This window comes from Pituophis catenifer, unplaced genomic scaffold (genome assembly GCF_029215685.1).
Source record: "Pituophis catenifer annectens isolate HBS135680 unplaced genomic scaffold, rPitCat1.0.hap2 SCAF_3, whole genome shotgun sequence".
Taxonomy (NCBI): Eukaryota; Metazoa; Chordata; class Lepidosauria; order Squamata; family Colubridae; genus Pituophis; species Pituophis catenifer.
The window spans coordinates 33,280,199-33,307,586 of record NW_027256883.1 but is presented as its reverse complement, the minus strand read 5'-3'; the positions used below and the strand labels follow the sequence as shown (position 1 = coordinate 33,307,586).

The 27,388-nt window shown below is 39.7% G+C and overlaps 1 protein-coding gene across 1 annotated transcript in view; it reads left to right on the top strand.

The window, feature by feature from the left end:
- Positions 1–25,630, top strand: part of STMN2 (stathmin 2) — a 34,709-nt gene extending 9,079 nt beyond the window's left edge. The window contains exons 2-5 of the mRNA XM_070942181.1: positions 14,782–14,877; positions 16,406–16,578; positions 19,688–19,879; positions 25,526–25,630. Of these exons, the coding sequence (XP_070798282.1) occupies positions 14,782–14,877; positions 16,406–16,578; positions 19,688–19,879; positions 25,526–25,585 (521 nt within the window). The 3' untranslated portion in view covers positions 25,586–25,630. The remainder of the gene's footprint in view (positions 1–14,781; positions 14,878–16,405; positions 16,579–19,687; positions 19,880–25,525) is intronic.
- The last annotated feature ends 1,758 nt before the right edge of the window (positions 25,631–27,388 follow it).

Below are 27,388 nucleotides of genomic sequence, written 5' to 3'. Positions count from 1 at the left end.
TTTGAACAAAGTGTATCCATTTGTATTCATTTATTCCTGGTCATACTTAGTATGAACATGTGTCCCAATAGGCAACAATACTTCTGTCTTATTACTTTAAATTGTCTATAAAAGTGGAAAGGAGACCCAGTTTAGTGCAGTGATAAAGGGAAACTTTGAGTTGTAGACCTGCTACAGCTGGGTAACCATGAGCCAGTTACTCTCTCTCCCTCATCCTTAGGAAAGAGGCAATGGCAAAACACTTCAGATGTCTTGCCAAGAAAACTGCAGTGATTGGTCAAGCCAGTCTCCAGGAATTCACAACAGTGGTGGGATTCAATTTTTTTTACTACCGGTTCTGTGGGTGTGGCTTGGTGGGCATGACATGGCTTGGTGGGCGTGGCAGGGGAAGGATACTTAATATCTCCATTTCCTCCTGATCGGCTGGGACTCGGGAGGCAGAGAATAGATGGGGGTGGGGCCAGGCAGAGGTGGTATTTAACAGTTAGTGGTACTCTCCAAACGACTCAATTTCCACTACCAGTTCTCCAGAACTGGTCAGAACCTGCTGAATACCACCTCTGATCCACACTGATTCAAAGGCATGCACACACACACACACACACACACACACACACACACACAGAGAGAGAGAGAGAGAGGGGGGAGGAGTCCACAGACCCAGATGAATACAGGGCCACATTACATATTCAGTGCATATATTTAAATTTTATATTATATATATACAACTACTATCATTATCCAGCTTCAGGTTTAAGTCAAATTGTTCTGCTGATGATCTCTGAAATTTAATTCTCCTATAACGTACAGTAATGCTAAAGTGCAAAGTCTTATACACCTACTCAATAACTTATGCATTACAGCTTCAGGCTGAACTTACAACCTTTCTAAGAAACCATATTTTGGTGAAGTGGAGAATTATAATGATAAGCTTTGTCTGCTATTTGCATATGAAATCCAGAAGCCCACACTTATTTCCTACCTCAACCAGCTTTAAGGCTGATAAGACATGTTTTGTTAGGGTATCCCAAGGCAATCCAGAAACAAAACCAGGATTCTTTTTCATCTCTGCTGGTGCCATTTCTTACTCATGATAGTTATTATGCTACTGTGTCAGAAGATAATAGAATCTGAAAGCAGAACAATGGCATGGATCATGAATATTTTTAATTTGGGATTACTCTTCTCACACAGAGTACTAAAAATGTCACTGGAACAGAATATCATATTGTGGGATTTATTTTATAAGGAGATCTTTAATGCTGCTGTGAAACAGGATAGGTGTTTATTTTATTTATCTCGGTTAGTCTGCAAAGCAGGAGTATCCACAGGGGTGATCCAATATGTCAACCTGGCAACTGCAGCAGTGTAATTAAAGTTCTGTCTACTTGTGATGTGTGTTGCTCTGCCTGTTATTTTACATTGAAGTTACTGTCTTGACTTTTTTGGACAATGCTCTACAGACATCCCTCTGATTGTGAATTCTGTCTCACAAAAAATCATGGATAAGTTACCATGCATAAGCTTTCACCAGCACTACTATATTCATTCCATACGTGGAGTCAGGTCCATGGTCTATGCAAAGAGACTGCCAAAACCACTACTTCATAATACAAATTTTCAGTGATGGATTATGCCTGCACATAGACCCAGTGGTGAAATCCAATTTTTTTTACTACCGGTTCTGTGGGTGTGGCTTGGTGGGCGTGGTATGGCTTGGTGGGCGTGGCAAGGGAAGGATACTGCAAAATCTCCATTCCCATCCCACTCCAGGGAAAGGATACTGCAAAATCCCCATTCCCACCCCACTCCTGGGGGAAGGATATTGCAAAATCTCCATTCCCTCTCCACTTTGGGGCCAGCTAGAGGTGGTATTTGCCGATTCTCTGAACTGCTCAAAATTTACGCTACCGGTTCTCCAGAACCTGTCAGAACCTGCTGGATTTCACCCTGCATAGACCCCTTAATTGTTTCTTTGCCAACTTTGTTGTGTGGCAACTGCATGTCTAAGTCAATCTTGGAATCTTGGTGCTGCCTGAGGTCGGTGCTTTTCTTGCAGAAGTTTCATTATCAAACTAAGTAACATCATCAACAACAACACAGCAACAACAACATCAGTGCATAAGCCAGTTTTCCCCAACTTGGCAAGTTCAGGTTCATTGGAATTAACTCCCATTATTTGCACTCAACATAATATTTGACCATCTTGGCTGGAAATTAGGGAAGTTGAAGGCAATTTATCCAGAGTGTCTCAGATCAAGGAAATTTGGAACCTTTTGATGTTAATATTGCCTACTTAGTGCTGATTATTATTGTCTGAAGAGTAAAGATGGGCCATTAGTGAACTGCTACTTTTCTTTGAGATTCATTCCTCTTTGCCAAAAAGGGTCATATAAAATAGATTTTTACCTGGTGATGAATCAGAGCATTTATCTATATGTACAGTTGATAGTTTTCACTTATCCTGTGAAAATAACTCTGTTATTTGAAATCTCTCAGTGCTGCTACCTGGAACTTCACAAACTGTTTAACAAACAAACTAGATGAAATATTGGTTATTAAGAATCCAAGCGTTCTGCATCTATTACAGCTACCTTTGTCTTTAAATTGACAAGCATTGCATCCTTTAAACTGAGCTGTCAATTACAAGTTGACTAAACCACTTGAGAAACAGTGACTAAAGAAATTAGTCAAGAGACTGCTTAATAATGTGATACACACTGGCTGTTGGATGCATATATTCCCATAAGAAACAATACCAAACCTGTGTGCATTTTGCTTTACCCTGAGTAGAACAAGGATTACTTTGAAATCTGATTTTTTAAAAAATGAATGATAAAGAGCTTCAAGAGGAAGCTTCAGAAGTAGCATTTTGAGAAAAAGAAACAAAATCCTGTAGGAAGCCAAAGACAAGATATTTATTGAAACAATTTAAAACACTTCAGAGGATTTGTCCTTTCTTCAGGAGCCGTCTGACTCATAAATGGCCAGTCTTGTCAACTTAAATAATATGTGCATATACAAATGTAAGATAAATGTACTTAAAAATGAATGATAATTATTCCCTTGATATTTTGATGACAAAAGAGCAATATTCTGGAAGGCTTGGACTACTTTGCAACTTAAAAGCAATTTCATTTATGCAATTCCATTTGTTCAAATAAAATGAGTTACATAAAATCTGCTTACAGACTCATACATAATGTGACAGGCACGTTAACTAATATCAGTTAATGTGTCAATTTTGCTTTGTTCAATAATGCTTTTATTTTAATAGTGAATTTAATAGTGAAAATTGCTATGGAGTTATAACGTATGAGAAAAAAACTGGATAAATTATAAATGTTTTGGAATCTGGATTTGAAGGAAAAAGATATAAATGTTCAGGCCAGTTTTTGGGATGGATACAGCATTCGTAATTCTCCTGGCTGACCTGCATTTGGACCTAATGGAGGAAGTGTGTCCCCACCCCACCCCACCCCAATGTCTTTTCAGATCCCTCAACAGTTCTTGATACCATCAACCATGGTATACTTTTGGGCCACCTATGAGGATTGTTGGTTGGAGTTATTTTCTTACAATGATTCAAATACTTCTTTAATGGGTAGTTATGATCTGTTTTGGTAGGGGAAAAAGCTCAGCCTAATTGCCCCTGACTTGCATGGTGTTACAGGGGTCTTTTATCTGCTTTCTAACCTCTATACGAAGTTGCTGAAAGAAGCCATTTAATAGTTCAGGGTGTGGTATCATCAATAACAACCAATATCAGCACTCTAGGCCAGGGGTCACCAATCTTGGCAACTTTAAGGCTTGTGGACTTCAACTCCCAGAGTTCCTGGCTGAGGAACTCTGGGAGTTGAAGTCCACAAGTCTTAAAGTTGCCAAAGTTGGAGACCCCTGCTCTAGGCAGTGAGGGTGATACTGTCAACTCTTCTCCCAGTGCTTAGAGGCTGTCAGAGTCTTGTTGGAAGACAATAGACTGAAGTCAGAGTTGATGCTAATACACCAGGGTCTTTGGTCACCACTTGAACGATTGCTTTTCAGTAACTTAAAATACTAGGATCAGTGAAAGCACTTCCATCCAGACTTAACCGAAAGACAGTAGGTGGTCCTGCAGTAATCAATGTTTTTTAGAATAATTTCTTTCACGGAAAAGACAAGATTCATAAATATGTACATTATTGAAGTTTTGAAAGAGGGTGGGATTGAACTGGATAATAAATACTTAAAGCCCTTAATTTGTAAGAAACTTGAATCATTAAAATTTAAAAATGTGGAATTATTTTTCTTCTTCAATAGAATCTTTCATGGGAACATAGATACATATTCATTATACATACTGCATATAGAAAAAAAAGAACTTATTTGGAATTAAAGGCAAGGCATTTCTTTGAAACTTTTTCACCCCTTAGAAATTATTATCATCCTGGAAAATGATTTTTTTTAAAAAATCCCAACTATCAGGTATGTGAAGTTTGACAACACATGAGTGCAAGAAGATAATATTAGATAGACTAGGGCAGTGGTGAAATCCAAATTTTTTTACTACCGATTCTGTGGGCGTGGCTTGGTGGGCGTCGCAGGGGAAGAATACTGCAAAATCTCCATTCCCACCCCACTCCTGGGGGAAGGATATTGCAAAATCTCCATTCCCACCCCACTCCTGGGGGAAGGATATTGCAAAATCCCCATTCCCACCCCACTCTGAGGCCAGCCAGAGGTGATATTTGCCAGTTCTCTGAACTACTCAAAATTTCCGCTACCGGTTCTGCAAACTGCTCAAAATTTCCACTACCGGTTCTCCAGAACCTGTCAGAACCTGTTGGATTTCACTCCTGGACTAGGGACATCTGTGTAGTGGTGGTATCAAAAAAAGAACCATATGATCAAAGCCCTGACACTTTTTAATATGCATTGTGTAGTACACATAAAGAAAAAGTGGGGCTTCAATTTCATGGTCACGGACCTAAACTTTATTTTCTTAATATCCCTGTGAAGACCCCTGTGCAATCAGCCTCTATTTTGCCTTTATATTAACTTTCCTCTTTTGCTTGACATTGCTGAGGGGTTTTTTAAACCAATAAACAATGAAGAATTATTTGTCCTTACCCATCAATAGAATACTTATTTTTCTTTTAGATTTCAGGCAGATTTTAGAAAGAAGATAGGACCCTGCACATACATAAGTTTGTGGCCATTGTACTTATCTCTCTTTTTTTGTTGTTGCTAAAAGAGGGTCAACTGAATGCAACCTTATTAACTTAATGAATACCCTTAACAGTCTCTTCAACAATGAAAGAGAAAACAGGCTATAAACTGCCAGCATGGTTAGAATAAAACTAAAAGCACCCTGCATAGCCAGATCACTTAACCTTCAAACTTTATGAGACTGCTCTTGGTAATGAAATCACTGAAAGATCAATGTAAATACATTTATGGGAAGCTAAAAGAAATACAACCTTTCGGTGGCCTGCATTTCATGCTTCATAAGAATTCAATCTCATTGTTTCCTTTGTGGTGTCTCTCACAAAGCAGAACATTCAGCTGGAATGCAAACACATATGGAAAGGTTGTCTAAAGGACAACAATAAAACAAACTAATACAATAGAAGCAGAGGCAGAAACAGACTAGATCATTGAAAATTAAAGGCCAATAATGGATTTTTAAATTTTTACTTTAAAAGATTGATGTTATAATCATCACTGATGTCATTTGTTTATGTATCTCTTAGATTAAACTCTGTAAATATACATTTAAAAGATACCAGCCTGGAATCTCTTGAAGAATATTTTACAGTAATATTCTTGTTTGAAGGAAAAATCAATGTAACTCGGTATATTCATTTTTTTTAACAAATTGATTGTTTTTATACTTGATACTTATATACTTTTTCTTGACTTTCCTTTTTTTTAGCCTGGATAGATGATAACATGTAGACTTATCTGGGCTTCATGAGCTATTTGGTTGGAAGATGCCCAGGGAATTGCATAGTTGTAGGTTAACTGAAAGTCCATGGAAATGATTTCCGTACTATTGCAAAGAAAATAGTGTGATTTTGATCTTATATTTAAACATGAGTCAAGCACCAATCAAGTCTTTCTGTACTTTGACTTTTACCTAATGCTTTTTACATTTGTTGAAATGATCTTTTATAATAATTAATGAATACTGAGGTTTAAACTAAAGTTTAATATAAAGTCTAAAAATTAGAGTACATTTATTTTATTTTAATGTTGAAGTAAGGTATTTTGAATATGTATTAGCTCCAAATTGGTGGAACAACAGAGTATTGGCTAGCAAGTTAAGCTCTAGGTATAGAATAATGTGAGTATGCTTGGTGTAAATCTAGATTTTAGTTATGTTTGTAAAATATTGCCCAATGAGTGGTGTTGGGTGCATGTACATCTAAGACTGATAACCTAATCTACACCTTTATCACAGAAAGTGATAATGTGAAAGCTTCAATTATCCAAAAGCCTCCATTGGCCAAATTCAAGATGACTGGAAAGATCAATATTTACCAATAAAGGAGAATATATGTAGTTCAAGATTGAAATGAAGGGTCCTTGGTGCTCTCTGGGCTTGGTTGTTTTCTTGCAGATTGTGTTACCTAGACTAGCACTGATGATATCACCAAGTTTAGGTAATGAAACATCTGTAAGAAAATGACTACACTCAGTGAGCACCAAGAACTCCTCAAATCCATATTTATGGCCAATCTGATACCAACTATACCTCCCAGAAGATTACAACTTACAATATATGAAGAATAAATGAGGGACGTTATGAATTAATTGAATGAAATTAAAGAAAGAAAAATATGTTCGGGTTTGGTAAACTAAGTGGGAAAAGGAAATGCAATAGATCTCAAAAAGATCTGATTATGAATCAGTGAAAAGATATGCCAGTGTAGATTTAATTCTAAGAGGTAACATAGATGTTCGAATGTCTGAATCAAAGTCATGGGTTTTTCTGCATGCATATCAAAATAGAAATCTATAGGTTGGTGGCAAGCATGTTATGTTCAGAGAATGATGATGATGATAGACAAAAATAGCATGGGTTTTGAGAAAGAACTGCAACATTCTGAATAAATGTGATCTGGGGAATTATTCTGTTAAATTGCATGAATGGATGAGAATGAGATGAGAGAAGACAGCAAAAAAAATATCTGGCTATTCAGAGACCCAAGAATGAAGGAGAATGTGGACTACTTAGTGAGTATCTGCTTCGAAAATAAAGAATGTTTGTTTCAGATAAGTATAATTTTATTCATATACAGAGCTGGCAAAGAAATTAATCAAAAAGCAAAACTGATTAATATTTTTATGATAAAAATAAGAGAACCAGTGCTGAAAAAGGGATGATATGAGAGTCATTTTGGACAGGGCCAAACGTGAATTGGGAAAAATAGATATGGAACCAAACAAACTAGTGAAAGAAATTAATGTGAAAGTAGCATGACTGCTGGATGACTAGACATGAAGCCTTTAAGAAAGCAATATTAAAAGATAGATTAATCCTTCAACCGAATGAATGGTACATGAATATAAGCAACAAGGGTGCAGAAGCACTTGGAACAAAAAGAGAAGGATTATGTTATAGAATGCCACAGAACTGTGCAGAGTCACACTAATGAGAAAAAGATGCTTGGGGGAAGGAAGAGTTAAAAGAGGTTGAGGATAGGAAAAATGATATAGGAGAATAATTTTTGAGAAGAAAGAGGATGGAAAGAAAGGTACTTTATAACATGCATAGAAAGTAAAAAGATGAGTACGTAGAATGTAATTAAAGACAGAAAGGGGTGGTTAAGATTAAATAAAACAGAGTAATTCTGAAATATAGTTTTAAAATATCCTGGAACTGGGTAAAGAGGACTGAACTGGAACCCTCCAGAAGAATGACAGTAATTTAAAATAAAGGTGACGAAATGATTTGGGATTAAATTGAATTGCAACAAAGATGATTAGGGGACTGGAGGCTAAAACATATGAAGAACGGTTGCAGGAACTGGGTGTGTCTAGTTTGATGAAGAGAAGGACTAGGGGAGACATAGTAGCAGTGTTCCAATATCTCAGGGGCTGCCACAAAGAAGAGGGAGTCAAACTATTATTCAAAGCACCTGAGGGTAGAACAAGAAGCAATGGGTGGAAATTAATCAAGGAGAGAAGCAACTTAGAACTAAGGAGAAATTTCCTGACAGTTAGAACAATTAATAAGTGGAACAACTTGCCTGCAGAAGTTGTGAATGCTCCAACACTGGAAATTTTTAAGAAGATGTTGGATAACCATTTGTCCGAAGTGGTGTAGGGTTTCCTGCCTGGGCAGGGGGTTCCAACTCCCTTCCAACTCTGTTATTCTATTTCTATTTCTATTTGAATTGAGGGGGTGTTAGAAGGAGAAACCTTATGATAACATGAATTTGTTTATGGAATAATTCTGAGCATAATAACACATATGTAGGATAAAAATAAAACATAAGTGTGAATAATGTTAGTGATTGCTTCAGTGCTGAGCAGGGAATAAGATTGAGACATGTGGTGTTCCCTGTTTTTTAATGCAAATTTCTCTCTTTCTCTCTGTCTCTCTCTATCCTTCTCCCTCCCTCCCCCTCCCCCCTCTCTCTTTCTCTCTATCATGCTGTATAGACATGCTGGTGTTTGGGGATGTGAATGTTCATGTACATTTGTATGCAGATGATGGCGTGCTATTGACTGAGGAACTAAATAATTTGCAACAAATGTTAGATTGTCTGGTGTAATGATGAGCATGGATCTGAAAATTAATGTAGTTGTATTTGACAAAAACATGAAATGAACAATTTTAGTGGTTAAAAACTAGAGGATGATGATCATGATGATAGCTTGATAGAATTTTGGAAAATAAAGGAAGAAATTTTAAGATGCTGGGGGAAAGGTACTGGTTGTATGTGGTCTGTGTGAGGAATGAATGATTGTGGAAAGGAGAAAAGGGCGGGGGGTGGAGGCTGAGTGTAAAAATGTGTTTCTCCCCAGTTTTGGAAGGAAGGAAGGATGTTAGATGACACATAAATTGAATAATGTGGTAATGAGATACTTAAGAAGTATGTATAGTAACATAAGTAGAGATTGGATCAAGAATGAATGGATGCTGAAGGAATGTGTTAAATGATCAATATGTGTCAAGAGGAAACAGAAGATGGGAAAAGCCATTTTTTGGATTGAGTTCACATGATAAGAGCCACAGTGGCGTAGTGATTAGAATGCAGTACTGCAGGCTACTTCTGCTGACTGCCGTCTGCCTGAAATTTGGCAGATCGAATCTCACCAGGCTCAAGGTTGACTCAAACTTCCATCCTTCCGAGGTGGGTAAAATGAGAACCCAGATGGTTGGGGATGATAGACTGACTCTGTAAACTGCTTAGAGAGAGCTGTAAAAGCACTATGAAGCAGTATATAAGTCTAAGTGCTATTGCTACGTGCTATTCTCAAAAAGAAAGAAGTGAGAAATCTAAAGAATAAAAGGGAATGTATGAAGGAGATTATGAATGAAAGCACAGAAGCTTTACAAGGACAAAAAGGTATGGAGAAGTCTAGTGAATAGCTCTTTCCTTTCCTTTCCTTTCCTTTCCTTTCCTTTCCTTTCCTTTCCTTTCCTTTCCTTTCCTTTCCTTTCCTTTCCTTTCTTTTAATTTACTTTCCTTCACTTTCCTTTCCTTTCATCTCCTATCCTCTCCTCTCCTCTCCTTCCCTCTCCTCTCTTCCCTCTCCTTTCCTTTCCTTCATTTTGCATAACATTGTAAAGGGAATGGCATGATAGATATGTAAGTCTATGGATTTAATGCATGTATTTTTGTTTAAATGTACAATCTAATTCATTAGTTGTTTTGAAGGGCAAAATAAATCTCTAAAATTAAAACAAGTGGGGGGGGAGAAATGAATATAATTTTGCTAGCCAAACAAGAAATAGAACAAATAATGGTTTACATTTATGGCCATAAGACTTGTAGAGGCTCAGATGATCTTATGAAGTGGCTGGGCTAGTGTAGTTGCAGCCAACATATCACATATAGTTCTTCCTCTGAAGGTCTGGAAAAGGTTCTGAAGCACTCAATTCTTGTAGCACTGGAAACAGGATCATCCACCAAGGAAGGATCAAAACATAGAAGAAAGCAGTCATAGCAACACAATCAAAATCATGGCCCTTTGTATGGGCATGGAATATTGATGCATATATAAAAGGGGTAAGGTTTGATTGTATGGTTACAACCACCATCTTGACTTTTTGACCATTCCATAGATGCACTTGAGTGGAACTTTAATTGTCTATCTGTAGCAACTGTGCAAAACCTCAAGCAACTATAATGGAAAAACGGAGATACAGACCAGTTTTCATGTTGCAGCGCACTAAATCCCATATGGTTCCATTTCTGTTGCTTTTGTGTGAATAATTAGGAGACTAGACATTCTGGTTTTGCTGGGTTAGTCCCAGTTTTAGATGAGGTATCCTAAACATGGAAAATAAGTCAATTTACAGGGGCCAATCCACCTGGCTGGCAGCTGTAGCCCAGGTCTGTATTTGCTGTTCATTATGTTTGCATGATATCTTGAGTTCTTAATGTAGATTATCAGGCTCACTTGACAGTACGAGGCTGGAAATATTGAAATACCTCCTGGAAGAGGAATGGAAAAGAAGTTCTGTTTTATTCTCCATTTTCTGACTGAAAGATAAAGGGATATCTTGTTGGGTACTAGATTTGGTCTGCAAGAGTTAGTATCTTCTGTATCTATTTCTTGTCCTACAGTGGCCATTGGGATGTTAGCACCCCTGATTTGATTGCTGCAGTCTGTTGTTTGTTTGTTTGTTTGTTTGTTTGTTTGTTTGTTTGTTTGTTGTTTTATCACAATGTAAAAGTGCAATAGTGAGCACAAAGTATCTGGAATTATAGAAAGACGCTTCTTGATAATAATAATAAAAAACCCTTGCAAACATTTACGTCCAATTATGGTGGGGTTGGGATTTCTCTCTGAAACTTTTATTTGTGTTAGTAAATGTATACAAATTAATACATCCATCCAGAAGATCTAATCACCTTATGAATTATGCAATCTTCTCAACTGGTGCTAATTGTGGAAGAAGATATAATCAGACCTATTTAGAAAATCTGAGCTATCTTGAGTCTCTGAATGGCAAATGTGATTAATAAAGAAAACAAATAAATAATGCATCTTTCAAATGAGCATAGATTCCATTCCTTTGCATAAAAGAATGTGAGCATTATCTGACTTCTTCTAACGAAACCATTCAGTGATCTCAGCCACTGAAAACAATCTTCTCCAGTAGGAAAACGATTTTTTCTCACTCGAGCTAGGTGGAAATTCGTCAAGTGAGCCACATTTTGTAAACTAATAAATTGAAAATAGATAGCAGGCACCCTCTAGTGCTCCTCTGTCTCCTATATTTTAATAATTAAAATATAATTAAAAATTAAAAATATATTAAGCAGCAATGAAGCCAGACATGGATGGTGAATTTAGTAACAATGGCAAAGGCTTCTTTTCATACAGTTTTGGATGGCACTCAATATGCTACTGAGGAAAAAGATCTTCCGTTAAGATCTTTTGGAATACTAATAGTGTTTAAAATGTGGCTAATTAAAATCAGAATATCTGCTACTGATGTTGCCATACAAGAAAATACAATTTAAAGATCCAAAGGTATAAATACAGATGGAAGATGAAATGAACATGGGAAAGCTCAACAGTGGAAGATAAATGAATGAAATTAGCATTTTAGGCAGCAGAGAATTGCATTGCGGTGGAATTGGCCCTGTTCAGCCAGAGGATTATGCTGTTTACTACTAAAGACACAAAAAGAAAAAAGAAATGGTGCTGTTTTTCACAGTCATAAAGAATATAGCAAGGACAGTACTAGGCTACAGTACAGTTAATGACCAACAAACACAATTTTTACCTCATGGAGAATCCTGTCATTTGGCAATTATCTATGCTCCAACCAGTGATGAAGAAGAACAAGCTGATAATTTTGTAATTAACTTCAAACTGAAAACAACAGAACATGCAAGCAAGATGTGCCAAAATTTACTGGATTTGGAATGCCGAAGTTGGAAATAGTAAGGAGGACAACATAGCTGGACTGTATGTCCTAGGAACAGAAACAAGAGAAAGACTTATCGCTTTCTGTCAATTCAACGATTTGTTCGTTTGTTTGATAACACATAATTCAAACAACCAAAGTGATGCCTTTATATTGTACATAGATATCACAAGACAGAGTGTGCAGAAGCTGATATACAGTATTATTAGTGCAAGAAGGCAAAAGAGCTTAGGAGTGTGTGTATACCTATTTATTTATAACTTCAATGCCACAATAATTATTAATGACTTTATATGTGTAACTCTGAACATGTATTTGAACTTCACCATGTTATAACTGAGAGGAATTTCTGAAACATTTTCTCATACAGCAGGAAAGGAGTGATAAAATTCTCTCAAAATAAAAATTAATCAGAATTGCATACCCAATGTAATTATTTGCATATCAAAGCATATTACTTGTGCTTGGCTACATGCAGATATGATGTGGATGTAATTTCATGTTCCACAAAATAGGTAGTTAAGAGCTGCAAGCCACTTCTCATCTGGGAGGAAAACTTTTCATGCGCATAAGCTACATTTTAATAATCACTAGGAATTTCATTTCTCCCTGTGTTCTTAGTAGAGAAATATGGCTTCAGAGAAATCTTCATGAGAGGGTGCAGAATATGAGGCTGAAGTAAGGCTTCACTCCCTTAGTCCACCAGAACAGTGGTGAAATTCAAAAAATTTTACTACCGGTTCTGTAGGCATGGCTTGGTGGGCATGGTGTGGCTTGGTGGGTGTGGCTTGGTGGGCGTGGCAGGGGAAGGATACTGCAAAATCCCCATTCCCACCCCACTCTGGGGCTAGCCAGAGGTGGTATTTGCGGGTTTTTGAAACTACTCAAAATTTCCGCTGCCGGTTCTCTAGAACCTGTCAGAACCTTCTGGATTTCACCCTGCACCAGAAGCTTTCTGTTTGTGTGGGTGAAGTGAAGTCTCCTGTTTTCTCTTTCCTGTCTCTGGACATATTAGCAGCTTGTCATCCCAAATATAAAACAACATTATGAGAATGAATAGGAGCTGAGCCAGTCAAGTCACCTGTCTGAGTGAAAGGCCAAAAGATATTTTTTTCTCTGAATTTCCTTTAAAGCTGGCAACCAGGATAGATCATGGCACTTTTGACACTAGGTTGGAAGACTCAAGACATATAATACGACAAACAGTTGCAACAGAGAAATCAAGGGCTTTGTTGCAATTATTGGCTTTCTTCCATCACAACATTTGCTAGCTGGAGAACTTAACTCATTATAGGTAATGGCAGAAGTGAACCTACAAAAGAAAGATTTATTCTTGTTTACTGCTGTGGCCTTGAAATGAGGATGCGTGTGTGGGAATGTACCAGAAAGAGCAAATATTTCCATCTGTCTGGTAAACTTGCAAGATTCATTTTTCTCGCCATATACCAGGGGTGGGTTCTACTTACCTTTACTACCGGTTTGCAACGGGGCCACGCACATGCGCTTGCTTTGTTTGCGCATACATGCGCTCTTCTGCATTTTGATGACATCAGGGTCAGTGCGAGGAGCCTCCTGCCAGTTTTACTACCGGTTCTATAGAACCGGTGCGAACCAGGGGCAACCCACCACTGCCATGTATATGTATACATGAGCATCGGTGGTGCAGTGGTTAGAGTGCAGTACTGCAGGCCACTTCTGCTGACTACTGGCTGCCTGCAATTTAGCAGTTCAAATCCCACCAGGCTCAAGGTTGACTCAGTCTTGTATCCTTCTGAGGTGGGTAAAATGAGGACTCAGATTGTTGGGGGCAATATGCTGACTCTGTAAAACCACTTAGAAAGGGCTGTAAACTGACCACCCCAATGATGCCCTTGACGTGATGTCCCGGTGCCTGGAGGCCGTGCGGATCTGGATGGGGAGGAACAGGCTCAGACTCAACCCCTCCAAGACCGAGTGGCTGTGGTTCCCGGTGTCCCAATATAGTCAGCTGATGCCATCGCTGACTATTGGGGGTGAGTCTTTGGCCCCCACAGAGAGGGTCCGCAACTTGGGTGTCCTCCTTGATGCACGGCTGTCCTTGGAAGAACATCTGACAGCTGTGACCAGGGAGGCCTTTTATCAGGTTCGCCTGATTCGCCAGTTGCGTCCCTTTCTGGATCGGGATATGCTGATCTGTATCTATAAGGACACCGCCCCCCCGGGTCCATTTACACGGTAAACCAATAAAGCAATATATCAGTCTAAGTGCTATTGCTATTGCTATACATCTGAACTAGACTGTCATTTCTCTGTGTAAAATAATATATGTGGCTATATGCATAATTTTGTATTAGTTTGTTTGTCATGGTTATGTGGTATATATTGGAGATGGTGATTCTTTGAGAGCTGTATGCAATGAAATTTCATTTTAATGTATGCTGATTAGTCTACATTCAAAGTGACAATACAGTTATTCTATCCTATCCTATTCTTACATACTTCAATGATAAAGAAGCAACCCTTTTTTAAAAAAGTCACACTTTATTAGATATTTTTATCAAGTAGCAATTAATTTCACAAAGGTACCAGAGTTAAAATTTGTCATCTAAGTTCACTGCCTGGAGTCTGAGCAGATTAATCAATTAAATCAAGACACTCTGTAAACAGATAATATGAAAGGACTAATCCATTCTCTTCCCTTTCAGCTTATAAAGAAAAGATGAAGGAGCTGTCCATGCTTTCTTTGATCTGCTCCTGTTTTTACCCAGAATCTCGCAACATTAATATATACACATATGATGGTAAGTTGTTTTCAGCAGCAATTGTTTTCCTTAGTGAAGTGTTATTTATTCTTCCATGGGAGATGAACATTTTCCTCTTGTTTTGTTATTTAACGATGATTTCTAACCTGGAACCTACAAGATACATTGACATCTCTTCCCATGCTGCAAAACAGCACAGGATTATGGATTCTGAAGTCAAATATATTAGAAAGCACCATACTGGAAAGATTGATTTGACACCTGATTAAATGTAAAATTTGTATGGCAAACTATGATCATGTTTGGAAATTGAGAGCATGTCATGAAAACTCTCACAAAATGACTATTATGTTATGATTATAAAATTCCACTTGATAGAAAAACAGCTTGGGCAGTTCTGATCATTCACACGTTCTTATCCTCCTGGTTGTATCTTTGCAAATAGAAATGTTTTACAAAGAACTGATCAGTACCCATTCACGTTTTTAAGTTCTAAGGATATCTGAGGGGTCTACATTGAGTTCAGAGACCTTCTTGTAAGTAAAAAGCATGCTAAAAACATTTTGCTTTTCAGTACACTAACTTTCTATTTAATTGTTGGGTTTAGAATCAAAGGAACAGGAAGCTTGATAGAAGAAGCTAGTAGAGATACCTCTGAGCACAGTAGTTATAATACTGACCGCTTGTCCTAAGAGAACTTTAATATTATTATTATTATTATTAAAATTAATATTTTAATATTACCATTCAACTAAATCATGATATATAAAAAATATCTACATTCAGTAAAGTGACATAGCTTATATTCCTTTAGAGAAGTCTTAGGTTTTACTATAATTGTAAAATGTCTATAATATACTAATTAATACATTAGTTGCATCATAACTGATCATGCAATTTCCAGAGATGGGAAATATATTCTTAATGCACATTCGTTATTTTATATTTTGATATTAGTATAAAAAGCTTTAACATTTCTTTTTTTCTGAATAATACCAGGTTATATTAGGAAAGCAGAGGGTATAATGTGATCTATTTCTAAAACATTAACTCAGGACCGAAAAGATGTATATTTTATCACTGATTTCATTACTGTGGTAATCACAGACCTATTTGCATTCCTAGAGTCCCAATAATTCTTTTATTTTCATTTTCATTTTCATTTTAATGAGTTTGAGGTAAATTAAGACTCTTGGCAATTCTCTCTAGTTTTGAGAGAGGTTTAAGTGACTGAATGGGTGTGTTAAACTCCTGCAAGGATACCAATTTTATACTTTAACCCTTCCCCCCACCCAAAAAAAATCAGCCTATTACAATGATTTCAAACTAGTAGTATCAATTTCTTTTTGTGGCTCCTAAGCAAACAAAGTACATTCTTGCAAGACCAAAATAAAATTGTGTAGTACCCTGTTGTTAATATAAGCCATCTGTATAGTGTACTGCTTTTTCTCTAGCATCTATTTTAGTGAAAATTACCCATATCACTGAGTTATGGTCCTTACACTTCCACAAATTATCTATTATTGATATACCATTTGAATTAGATGTTTTAACTTTACCTTCACAGATATGGAAGTCAAACATATCAACAAACGTGCCTCTGGCCAAGCTTTTGAACTCATCTTAAAGCCGCCATCTCCTGTCTCGGAAGCACCCCGGACTATAGCCTCTCCAAAGAAGAAAGATGTGTCCCTTGGAGAGATCCAGAAAAAGCTGGAAGCTGCAGAAGAAAGGAGAAGGGTATCTAACCATAGAGAAGATGCTTGATGATATTCCTTGGGTTATTTTGTAATAAGAGCCATGGTGATGCAGTGGTTGGAATGCAGTACTGCAGACTACTTCTGCTGCCTGCCGGCTGCCTGCAATTTAGCAGTTCGAATCTCACCAGGCTCAAGGTTGACTCAGCCTTTCATCCTTCTGAATTTGATAAAATGAGGACCCAGATTTGGGGGGGGGGCAATAGGCTGACTCTGTAAACCGCTTAGAGAGGGCTATAAAGCACTGTGAAGCACTATATAAGTCTAAGTGCTATTGCTATTTTAAGGTTTCATTTGCAATTTATGACACATGTATGTTATTGAACTGCTGTGAAAAAATTACATCTTAAAGCTCGTCCTTGAGTGTTCAGAATTGAATCTACATCTGTTTCATTTAAGATGTGTACAATGAGATCCATGTTTGAAAATGCAAGAATTTATAACTTAAAATCAGCTGAATACCTGAGTTTCAATGTTAAGAAACAGGATTGCTAATCACATAGATACAAGTTTTACTGACTTGTACTTCAGAATAAAAAAAACAACAACTTAGATTACCAGAAACATGTGCTTTACATCTGTCTGTAGTTTAGAAGCAAGACCAGGTTACTGAGATTCTAGGGCAGAATTAAGCTAGCAAAAAACTCCAGGAACACCTTATCAAAGAAAATAGCTTTAAACTTGTTAATTGATTTCACACAGCCTTAGAATTAAACCTCTCCCTAGTAATTACATTAGTGTTTATTAATCAGTAGTGTCAGCCTCATGCAGAAGTGTCAATAGCAAATTATATAATTGAGAATCCAATTATGCTCCTAGTTCTCTGGCCATTTATCATCTAGGGTTGTTAAATTTTCCTTTTTCTCCTTTTTTAACTGTTTTCATTACTTACTGGGACATAAATCATATTTTCTGATTTATGATTGTAATAAAAGCAGTTGATTTGACATAAATCATTGTTCTATACATAGACATCTGATAATAAATAGCAATTTATTCAGGATAAATAATATTTATGGAAAGCAATTTTGATGATGGTGTATAACTATAGTATTTGCCATTCCACTACTTTCCTCGTCTAACTTTTGGTCTCTCAAAATTTTAACACATCCCAAATGCTTCTTCTCAATATTACTTTGTAGCCACCGGGCAGGACAAACAATTTTTGCTTTAAGGAGAATATTTGTAGTTCATGGTTGAAATGATGTTTCTTCCAGGGGTGGGCTCTACTTACCTTTACTACCGGTTCGCAACGGAGCCACGCACGCGCCTTCTGCACAAGGGCAGAAGCTTCTGCACATGTGCAGAAGCGTTTGATGACATCAGGGTTGGTGGGCGGAGCCTCCCTCCAGTTTTACTACTGGTTCTATAGAACTGGTGCGAACCGGGGGCAACCCACCACTGAAATGAGGAATCCTTGGTGCTGCATGAGCTTGGTTGTTTTCTTGCAGATGTTTCATTACTCAAATCAAGTAACATCATCAGTTTAATGGGGAGTGGACTTTACTCTCATTCTATATTCTAGTGCAGAGCTCTTCAAACTTGGCAGCTTTAAGACTATGCTGGTTGGAGAATTCTGGGAGTTGAAGTCCACAAGTCTTAAAGCTGCCAAGTTTGAAGACCTCTGTTCTAGTGGCTTGCCTTGTTAGAGTTGGTGGGAACAGTCTTGGTGGTTCTATCTATGGTTGGGCTGTTTACTGTTACTTGTCTGGAAGTTCCTTTGGGGTATTGTTTGCTTCTTGATTGTTGATCTAATGTTAATCTTGGTATTAATCTCTGCTCATTTAGGTCTTGATTGCTGGTAAGGAGGTGTTTTGATCTTTTTTGCTTCCCCTTTGGCTTGTTGATTGCCTCCTTTGAATATAAATGTTGTTTATGTCTATGTGCCTGTTGATGTCTGATTTGTCAGACTGCCAGGCTTCCATGAATTCTTTAGCATTTTTGGACTTGGCCTAGGATGGTCACGGTTCTGCGGCTGAAACTATGGCTAAGTCTGTCAATGTCCAATCAACAGCCCAACTAAGGGACCACCAAATCCACTCCCATCAACACTGACAGGGCATGCCACTAGAATATAAAATGAAAGTAAACACCACTCCCTACTAGCACTGATGCTGGTACATAGTTTGAGTAATGAAATGTTTGCAAGAAAACAACCAAGCTCGGAGAACACCAAGGACCCCTAAAATGCATCATCCTTCCAACTTCCTTCTAATTTGTTCCTGTGCCAATGGCTATTGCTCATGTTTATTTTCACTGTTGAAGTGGGGAGAGGAAATGTCACAGAATTTTCCTACTCTTGAGAAATACTACTGGTTGTTACCCACACATTTTTGTGGTAGAAAAATTCTATTTAAGATAAACTTTCTATTTACTTTTTTGCTGATTTGCTGATATACCTAAATCAAACTCAATGAAAGTATAGCAGTCTTCTAATATTTGGCACAAAGAAGAGGAAGGTTGCCCTATTCTCCAAAGCAGGGTCTTCAACCTTGGCTGAGGAATTCTGAGAGTTGAAGTCCACCAGTCTTAACGTTGCCAAGGTTGGAGAACCCTGCTCCAAAGCACCTGAAGGTAGAGCAAGAAGAGAGGGAAGATTATCAAAGAGACATCCAATATAGAATTAAGGAGAAATTTTCTGACAGAAAAATTAATTAGTGCAACAGCTTACCTTCAGAAATTGTGGATGCTCCATCACTGGAGGTTTTTAAGAAGAGATTGGACAGCCATTTGTCCAGAATGGTATAGGATCTCATGCTCAAGCAGGGGGTTGGACTAGAAGACCTCCATGTTCCCTTCCATCTTTGTTATTCTGTATTCTGCAAATTTACCCACAAGATATTGTATCAGTTTTATATTCAATCCAGATCTTTTTGAGAGTTTCAAAATGTAAAGGAAAAACCTGTTTAACCTTCCCCTCCCCAGCCTTATGGTCCAAAGTAGACAGAGGAATGAGAACTTGAACTTGTAATTTTTTACTTCAGCAAATTAGTCATCCTTTGTCTCTGAACACTGATACACTGAATCTATTCTCTTTCAATATTTTTGTAATTGACTGACTCATTTTTTTTTAATTTCTCAACTTTATACAGTCCCAGGAGGCCCAGGTGCTGAAACAACTGGCAGAAAAGAGAGAACATGAGCGAGAAGTCCTTCAGAAGGCCTTGGAGGAGAACAATAACTTCAGCAAAATGGCAGAGGAAAAACTGATACTGAAAATGGAACAGATCAAAGAAAACCGTGAAGCTAACTTAGCTGCTCTTATTGAACGTCTTCAGGAGAAGGTAACCAGGCTGGGAACAAATTAACGTACAAAATGTAAACTGAGACTCAGCCAAACAGAGCTGATAAAGCACCGGGTGTAGAGGGGGCAGGATGTCTAAGAAGTAATGTTCGAGTTAGGTAAGATTTTTATTTATGCTCAAGTGAATGTGGGAGTAAACCCCCTGCCAACAGGTTTTTAAAAAGCTGAGGATGAACATTCTGACTATTCAATGTTCTGTCACTTTCTTGTACGTGACCCCCCCACACTTCCTGACCCAGCCCCTGCTGATTCAATATAGTTCATAAAGACTCATCCCTCTTCTATATTGAATTCAGAATAACACCTTAACTAATCTATGCACTCTTCCCCAGAGAGTCATCTTCTTAAGTATTTTGGCTTTCAGCCTGCAAAATTCTGGAAAATCTTAGAATTGAAATAGAATACCTCTGGAGAGTACCAGGCAAGGCACAGCTGAAATATATGAAAAGATTCATGCTTTAAAATGCATAAATATGTCAACCTTTCCCTTCAGGTGGATAAAAGGGATCGCAAATATATAGAGATTTTGCTTCGCATGGAAGTAAGACCATACATGCAGTATAACCCTCTCATCTATGGCTCTCTTACCTTTCATGTCTATAAATTAGACATTTTGAGCATATAGACTAGCCCTGTTTGGATGTCTGAGTGCTAAAACTGCACACTAGTTTCATTCCTGTATATATATTTTCATTGCACACACTTTGTCCTTGACTTTCATGAATTTGGCTTGAAGCAAACCTTTATTAACATTAAAGTGAATAGGCTTGGAAACTCCTTCCAGATTAGCAATTTTCATAAATCAGTTGTGTGATTTATTTATTTATTTATTTATTTAATTAAATTTTTATACCGCCCTTCTCCAAAATAGGACTCAGGGCGGTGCACAGCCAAGGTAAAAACAAGACATATATACAAACATAGTGAATCTAAAAAACTATTTAAAATAATTAAATGTTTTGGCCGAATTAAAACCATTTCCAATTTAAAATCAATTTAAAAATTAAAAAATTTGGTCAAGCCAGCCCAGCTTGTTGGAACAAATAGGTTTTTAGGGCCCGACGAAAAATCCGGAGGTCTGTTATTATGCGTAATTCTGGGGGGAGGGTGTTCCAGAGGGTAGGCGCCACCACAGAGAAGGCTCTCCCCCTGGGGGTCGCCAGCCGACATTGCCTGGCGGACGGCACCCTGAGGAGGCCCACTCTGTGTGAGCGTACTGGCCGGTGGGAGGCTATTGGTGGCAGAAGGCGGTCTCGTAAGTACCCCGGCCCTAAGCCATGGAGCGCTTTAAAGGTGGTCACCAACACCTTGAAGCGCACCCGGAAGACCACCGGGAGCCAGTGCAGCTCGCGCAGGAGAGGTGTCACGTGGGAGCGCCTCGTCGCCCCCATGATCCCCCGCGCGGCCGCGTTCTGGACCAGCTGGAGCCTCCGGGTGCACCCCAGGGGGAGCCCCATGTAGAGAGCGTTGCAGTAGTCCAGGCGGGAGGTGACGAGTGCCTGAGTGACTGTGCGTAGGGAGTCCCGATCTAGAAAGGGACGCAACTGGCGTATCAGGCGAACCTGATAAAAAGCCCCCCTGGCCACGGCCGTCAAATGATCTTCCAAGGACAGCCGTGCGTCCAGGAGGACGCCCAAGTTGCGAGCCCTCTCCGTGGGGGCGAGTGATTCACCCCCAATAGTCAGCGATGGCGTCAGCTGGCTATATCGGGACGCCGGAAGCCACAGCCACTCGGTCTTGGAGGGGTTGAGTTGGAGCCTGTTTCTCCCCATCCAGGCCCGCACGGCCTCCAGGCACTGGGACAACACTTCAAGGGCATCATTGGGGTGGCCTGGGGTGGAGATATACAGCTGGGTGTCATCAGCGTATTGATGGAACTCCACCCCGAAGCCACGGATGATCTCACCCAGCGGCTTTACATAAATGTTGAACAGAAGGGGCGAGAGTACCGACCCTTGTGGCACCCCACAAGCAAGGTGCCTCGGGGTCGACCGCTGCCCCCCTGTCAACACAGATTGCGACCGGTCGGAGAGGTAGGAGGAGAACCACCGCAAAACGGTGCCTCCCACCCCCAACCCCGCCAACCGGTGCAACATGATACCATGGTCGATGGTATCAAAAGCCGCTGAGAGGTCTAACAGGACCAGGATAGAGGAATGACCCCTATCCCGGGCCCTCCAGAGATCATCCACCAATGCGACCAATGCCGTTTCCGTGCTGTGCCCAGGCCGGAAGCCGGACTGGAGCGGGTCTAGATAGACAGCTTCATCCAGGTACCGGGGAAGCTGTTGCGCCACCACACTCTCAACAACCTTCGCAACGAAGCGAAGGTTGGAGACTGGACGATAGTTAGCCAAAACAGCCGGATCCAGAGAGGGCTTCTTGAGGAGGGGCCTCACCACCGCTTCTTTCAAAGCGGCCGGCAGGACCCCCTCACCCAAAGAAGCGTTAACAATCATCTGGAGCCAGCCTCGCGTCACCTCCCGGGAGGCCAGTACCAACCAGGAGGGACACGGGTCCAATAAACATGTGGTCGCGTTCAGCCGTCCCAGGATCCTGTCCATGTCCTCGGGAGTCACAGGATCGAACTCCCCCCAGATAACACTCTCAAGACCTGCCTCAGTCATCCCGTCCGGACATACCCAGTCAGAGGCCAGCCCTTCTCGAATCTGAGCGATTTTGTCATACAGATATTGCACAAAATCCTCAGCTCGACCCTGCAAGGGGTCATCCCGCACTTCCAGATGGAGGAGGGAGCGGGTCACCCTAAACAGGGCGGCTGGGCGATTATCTGATGACGCGATAAGAGCGGCAAAATAGCTAGTTTTCGCCGCTTTTATCGCCACTAGGTAGGTCTTAATATGAGACCTCACCCGTGTTCGGTCAGATTCGGAGCGGCTGGTCCTCCAGCTACTCTCCAGGCGTCTTTTCCGGCGCTTCATCTCTCTAAGCTCCTCGGAGAACCAAGGAGCTAGGTGAGTTCGGTGCCGGGTCAGAGGCCGCAAAGGCACGACTCGGTCCAAGGCCCCGGCAGCCGCACTGTCCCAGGCGGCCACCAGGTCTTCCGCCGAGTCATGAGCCAGAATCTCAGGAAATGGCCCAAGCTCCATCTGGAACCTGTCTGGGTCCATCAGGCGCCTGGGGCGGAACCACCTTGTCGGTCCCGCCTCCCTGCGGCAGGGTGCAGCGGTTAGAAAGTCCAGTCGAAGGAGCGAGTGGTCAGACCATGACAAGGGTTCGATGACTATATCCCCTATATCAAGGCCACTCAACCACTGACCAGAGACAAAAACTAAGTCCAGAGTGTGTCCCCCTGTGTGAGTGGGGTCATGAATTAACTGAGTAAGGTCCATGGCCGTCATGGAAGCCATGAACTCTCGAGCCACCTCAGACGTTTCACCGATGGATGGCAGGTTAAAGTCCCCCATGATGGCAAGTCTGGGGGTAGCCACCGCCACCTCGGCTATAACGTTAAGGAGCTCGGGCAGGGCCGTTGCCACGTGGCAGGGAGCCAGGTACGTGACCAACAAGCCCATCTGTACTCCATGACCCCACTTCACAAAGAGGGACTCACATCCGGCTATCTGTGGAACAGTGGTCTCCCTTGGATCTAGACCTTCCTTTATAATAACCGCCACCCCCCCCGCCCCTGCCCTGAGCCCTCGGTTGATGAAATGCACGGAAGCCTGGTGGGCATATATCCACGATTGCAGGACATATCCAAGCATATTCACACTAAGTACATTAAGTTCAGGATTGAATTGATGTGATGTCTCATTTGTAGATCTTTTTTTTTTTTTTGAATTTTTTTGAATTTATTTTTGACATAAAACATAAAACAACATCTTTTTAGAGCAAGGGTTTGATCCGGTATAAAATAAGTATAAATTCCAAATTTCATCAATTAACATCTTAAAGGAAAAAGAAAAAAAGAGAAAAGAAAAAAAAACAGAACAAATCTAAACCCAATTTTTGTCATTCAATCTAACATCTTATTCTAACATTTAACATTCTATTATGTAATCACCCTAAATCTTAAACTTCAAATCTAAACAGCTCTTTATAATATTCATTTATCATTTTAACAATCAATATTTCATATATTCTCCTTACTTCAAAAACCCAAATCAAGTCAATGTTTCTTTTAAATCACATCTAATAATCAACATATAATATTTTATTCCTCTCTTAAAAACATTTCAAAATCAGTAACTATTCTTCAAAGATATCTCCTTCACTCCTCCTAGTTTTATTTTTGACTGGATTACAGCTTAATTAGCTGGTTTCCAGGGATGCTTTCCTCCACTCCTAACCTTATTTGTTGGCTGGATCATAGTTTGATTTTAACTGCTTTCCAACATTTTCTCCTTCACTCCTCCTAGGTTTGTAGATCTTGTACTCTTCCTTACTTTTAGCTCTCAGTCATTTCTGTGAATAGCAGAATAGGGCAGCTATATAAATCTATTGGCACAAATAATGTGGCCATTTATCTACCAAAACGTTTGGATAACTCCTGATTCTGGGGAAAGACATAGGCACATGATTTCACACAATATAGATGTTTCACACACAACGGCTTATTCAAACTCCTAGGTATCTGCAGAGAGGTGGGGTGGATGAGCTACTATCACATGGCAACGCAGACTCCATCTGCATCTTATCTCATGAGATAGGCACACAAGCAGGGGTGAAATCCAGCAGGTTCTGACAGGTTCTGAAGAACCGGTAGCGGAAACTTTGAGCAGTTCAGAGAACCGGTAGCGGAAATTTTGAGTAGTTTGGAGAACCGGCAAATACCATCTCTGGCTGGTCCCAGAGTGGGGAGGGAATGGGGATTTTGCAATATCCTTCTCCTGGAGTGAGGTGGGAATGGAGATTTTGCAGTATCCTTCCCCTTCCCTGCCCACCAAGCCACACCACACCCACCAAGCCCAGTAGTAAAAAAAATTTGGATTTCACCCCTGCACACAAGGCCTAGTTTTGTATTGTGGAGTTGCAATTACACATGTCTTCAGCATTCCAGTGGGCACTAGATGCCTAGTCCAAGCTGTTCTATTAAGTTTTTCTTTTATTCAGTTTGTGAATAAAACGATTTCAAATTGACTGGAGAATACATTATAAACCAGATTCAGGATAGTCCTGAAAGAAAAGGACAGGAAGGCAATCTCCTTAATTCTGTTTTTCCTTTTTCTTGCAATCTGTTTTCTGAAATGGTATAGGGCTTCCTGCTTGCGCAGGGGATTGGACTAGATTACAGGGGTCTCCAACCTTGGCAACTTTAAGACTTGTGGACTTCCTCAGCAGGAATTCCTCAGCCAGAAAGTTCTCAGCCAGAGTTCCTCAGCCAGACTGAGGAACTCTGGGACTTGAAGTCCACAAGTCTTAAAGTTGCCAAGGTTGGAGACCCCCGGGACTAGAACTCCAAGGTTCCTTCCAACTCTGTTCTATTCTTCAGCTATCATGAATCAGTAATGGAGTTGTGTCCCACTTCATTATGAATGCTTCTTTTAGAGCCCTATTAAAGCTAAAGTTCATGGCCAAATCTTGTGGCCATTTAACATTCTTCCTGAAGAAAGGGAGGAAGGCAGATGTTAAACTTGTCTCTATTTTGCCCCTTTATTCCCAGGAAAGGCATGCTGCAGAGGTCCGCAGAAACAAGGAGCTTCAGGTGGAACTGTCTGGCTGAGCCCAGCAGTAGAGGGAGTCGGATAACTCCCTTGCCTATATTATTACAGATCATGAAATATTAGTATAGGAAATGTATGACATGGTTTAAAAAAAAAAAAGAATCAAGAACTCAATAAAAACGAAACAAAAAAAATTAAAACAATGCAGTCTTTGCAGAATGATTTGCTTGATGTTTAAAATTAAAACTTGGATCTTATTTTGTAAATACTTACATTTTTGTTAAAAAATACAAGTATTGCATTATGCAAATTATTTCATAACCTTTACACGTCCTGTAACAGGCTTTTGATGTCGTCTGTTTTCATTCAGTTAAATTTGTTAGAACTTTGCTATGAAGTTCTTTGCAGCAAAATCCATGCCAAACTGTATACTCGTTCTAACTGAAAACCAAGTCAGCCGAAGGTCTATGGTGCTACTGTCGTGTCATCACTTAATAACATGGAAAGCTTTGCAATCAATAAGCTTAAGTCAATAAGCCAATTACAGGTAGGCATTCTTATTTGATTAAATGGTCTAGACCAGTGTTTCTCAATCTTGGTAGCTTGAAGATGGGTAGACTTCAACTCCCAGAATCCCCCAGCCAGCAGCGCTGGCTGGGGGATTCTGGGAGTTGAAGTCCACCCATCTTCAAGCTTCCAAGGTTGAGAAACACTGGTCTAGAAAAATGAAGTCATAGAACATTAAGAAATCATAATTTATTTACAACCCCAATGTTCTTCTATAGAGAAAACAGAGCTGTGCTGTACAGAAACAAGCTCCATGGGGTTCAGTGAAATTGAAATTAAGCATCTAAAGGAGAAAGCCTTTAGAACACATCAGGATTTATTGTGGCATAAAACAGTATTCAGTAAAGCTGCATGTCTTAAGTTTAGAAGCAAAAAAAGAATTTTCCCAACCAGAAGGGAAATCGATAATAGATACTTTTAAAAGGCGTTGTATGCAGTAGGGAGTGAACAGATTCAGATTCACTGCCAGAAAAATTCATGGAATTTATAGGTATAAAAACTGCAGTCAGTTTCATTTTCTTAGGCTCTAGTCCAATGTTTTTCAACCCTGGAAATTTTACAATGTATGGACATCAACTCTTAGAATTCCCCAGTCGGCAATGCCGGCTGGAGAATTCTGGGAGTTGGTCCACATACCTTAAAGTTGCCGAGATTGAGAAACTGCGCTGCGCTAGCCTTTCAAAACCTGGTGCACCTCTCTTGTGACAGCACTACAATTCCTAGACTGCAGGTCCCGAAGTTTCATAACCCCACAGTATCTGAAGGATATCAGTTTGGGAAATAGGCATATTGTCTTGTCTCCAGTTGCTAAAATCTGTGAAGAGACCAAGAGCATCTTTGCAGACAGAATTCCAGCCTTAAGCTTTGTGATTTCATGACGCTGCAAGATGTTCCGTGTGCTATTTTTCATCCCAAATCAGTGAGCTGGTCTTAATCCTACTAACTTCTGCTCTACAGTGTTAGTCTGTCCTGCCTACTTTTAAAACACTATCTAAATGATGAGGGCTGAAGCGGTCAGGATGACTAGCCAAGGTGCTTGTGTCAAATAATATGACCAATCTCAACACACATATTGTCTGAAACAGCTGCCAGCTTGAAGGTATCCCAAACTCTCCTGGAAATTGCTGCCTGCGTATTCTACTCTTCATTAGTGCTATTTTCCTGTATGTCATTGTGAGCAAGCTGTGATTAATAAAGAATTGGAGTTCTGTGAACTGAAAAAAAGAGTCATCTGTTGTCTCACGTGATGCCTTTCAGCAACATAATACTAATAACTAGTATTATTGGAATGACAC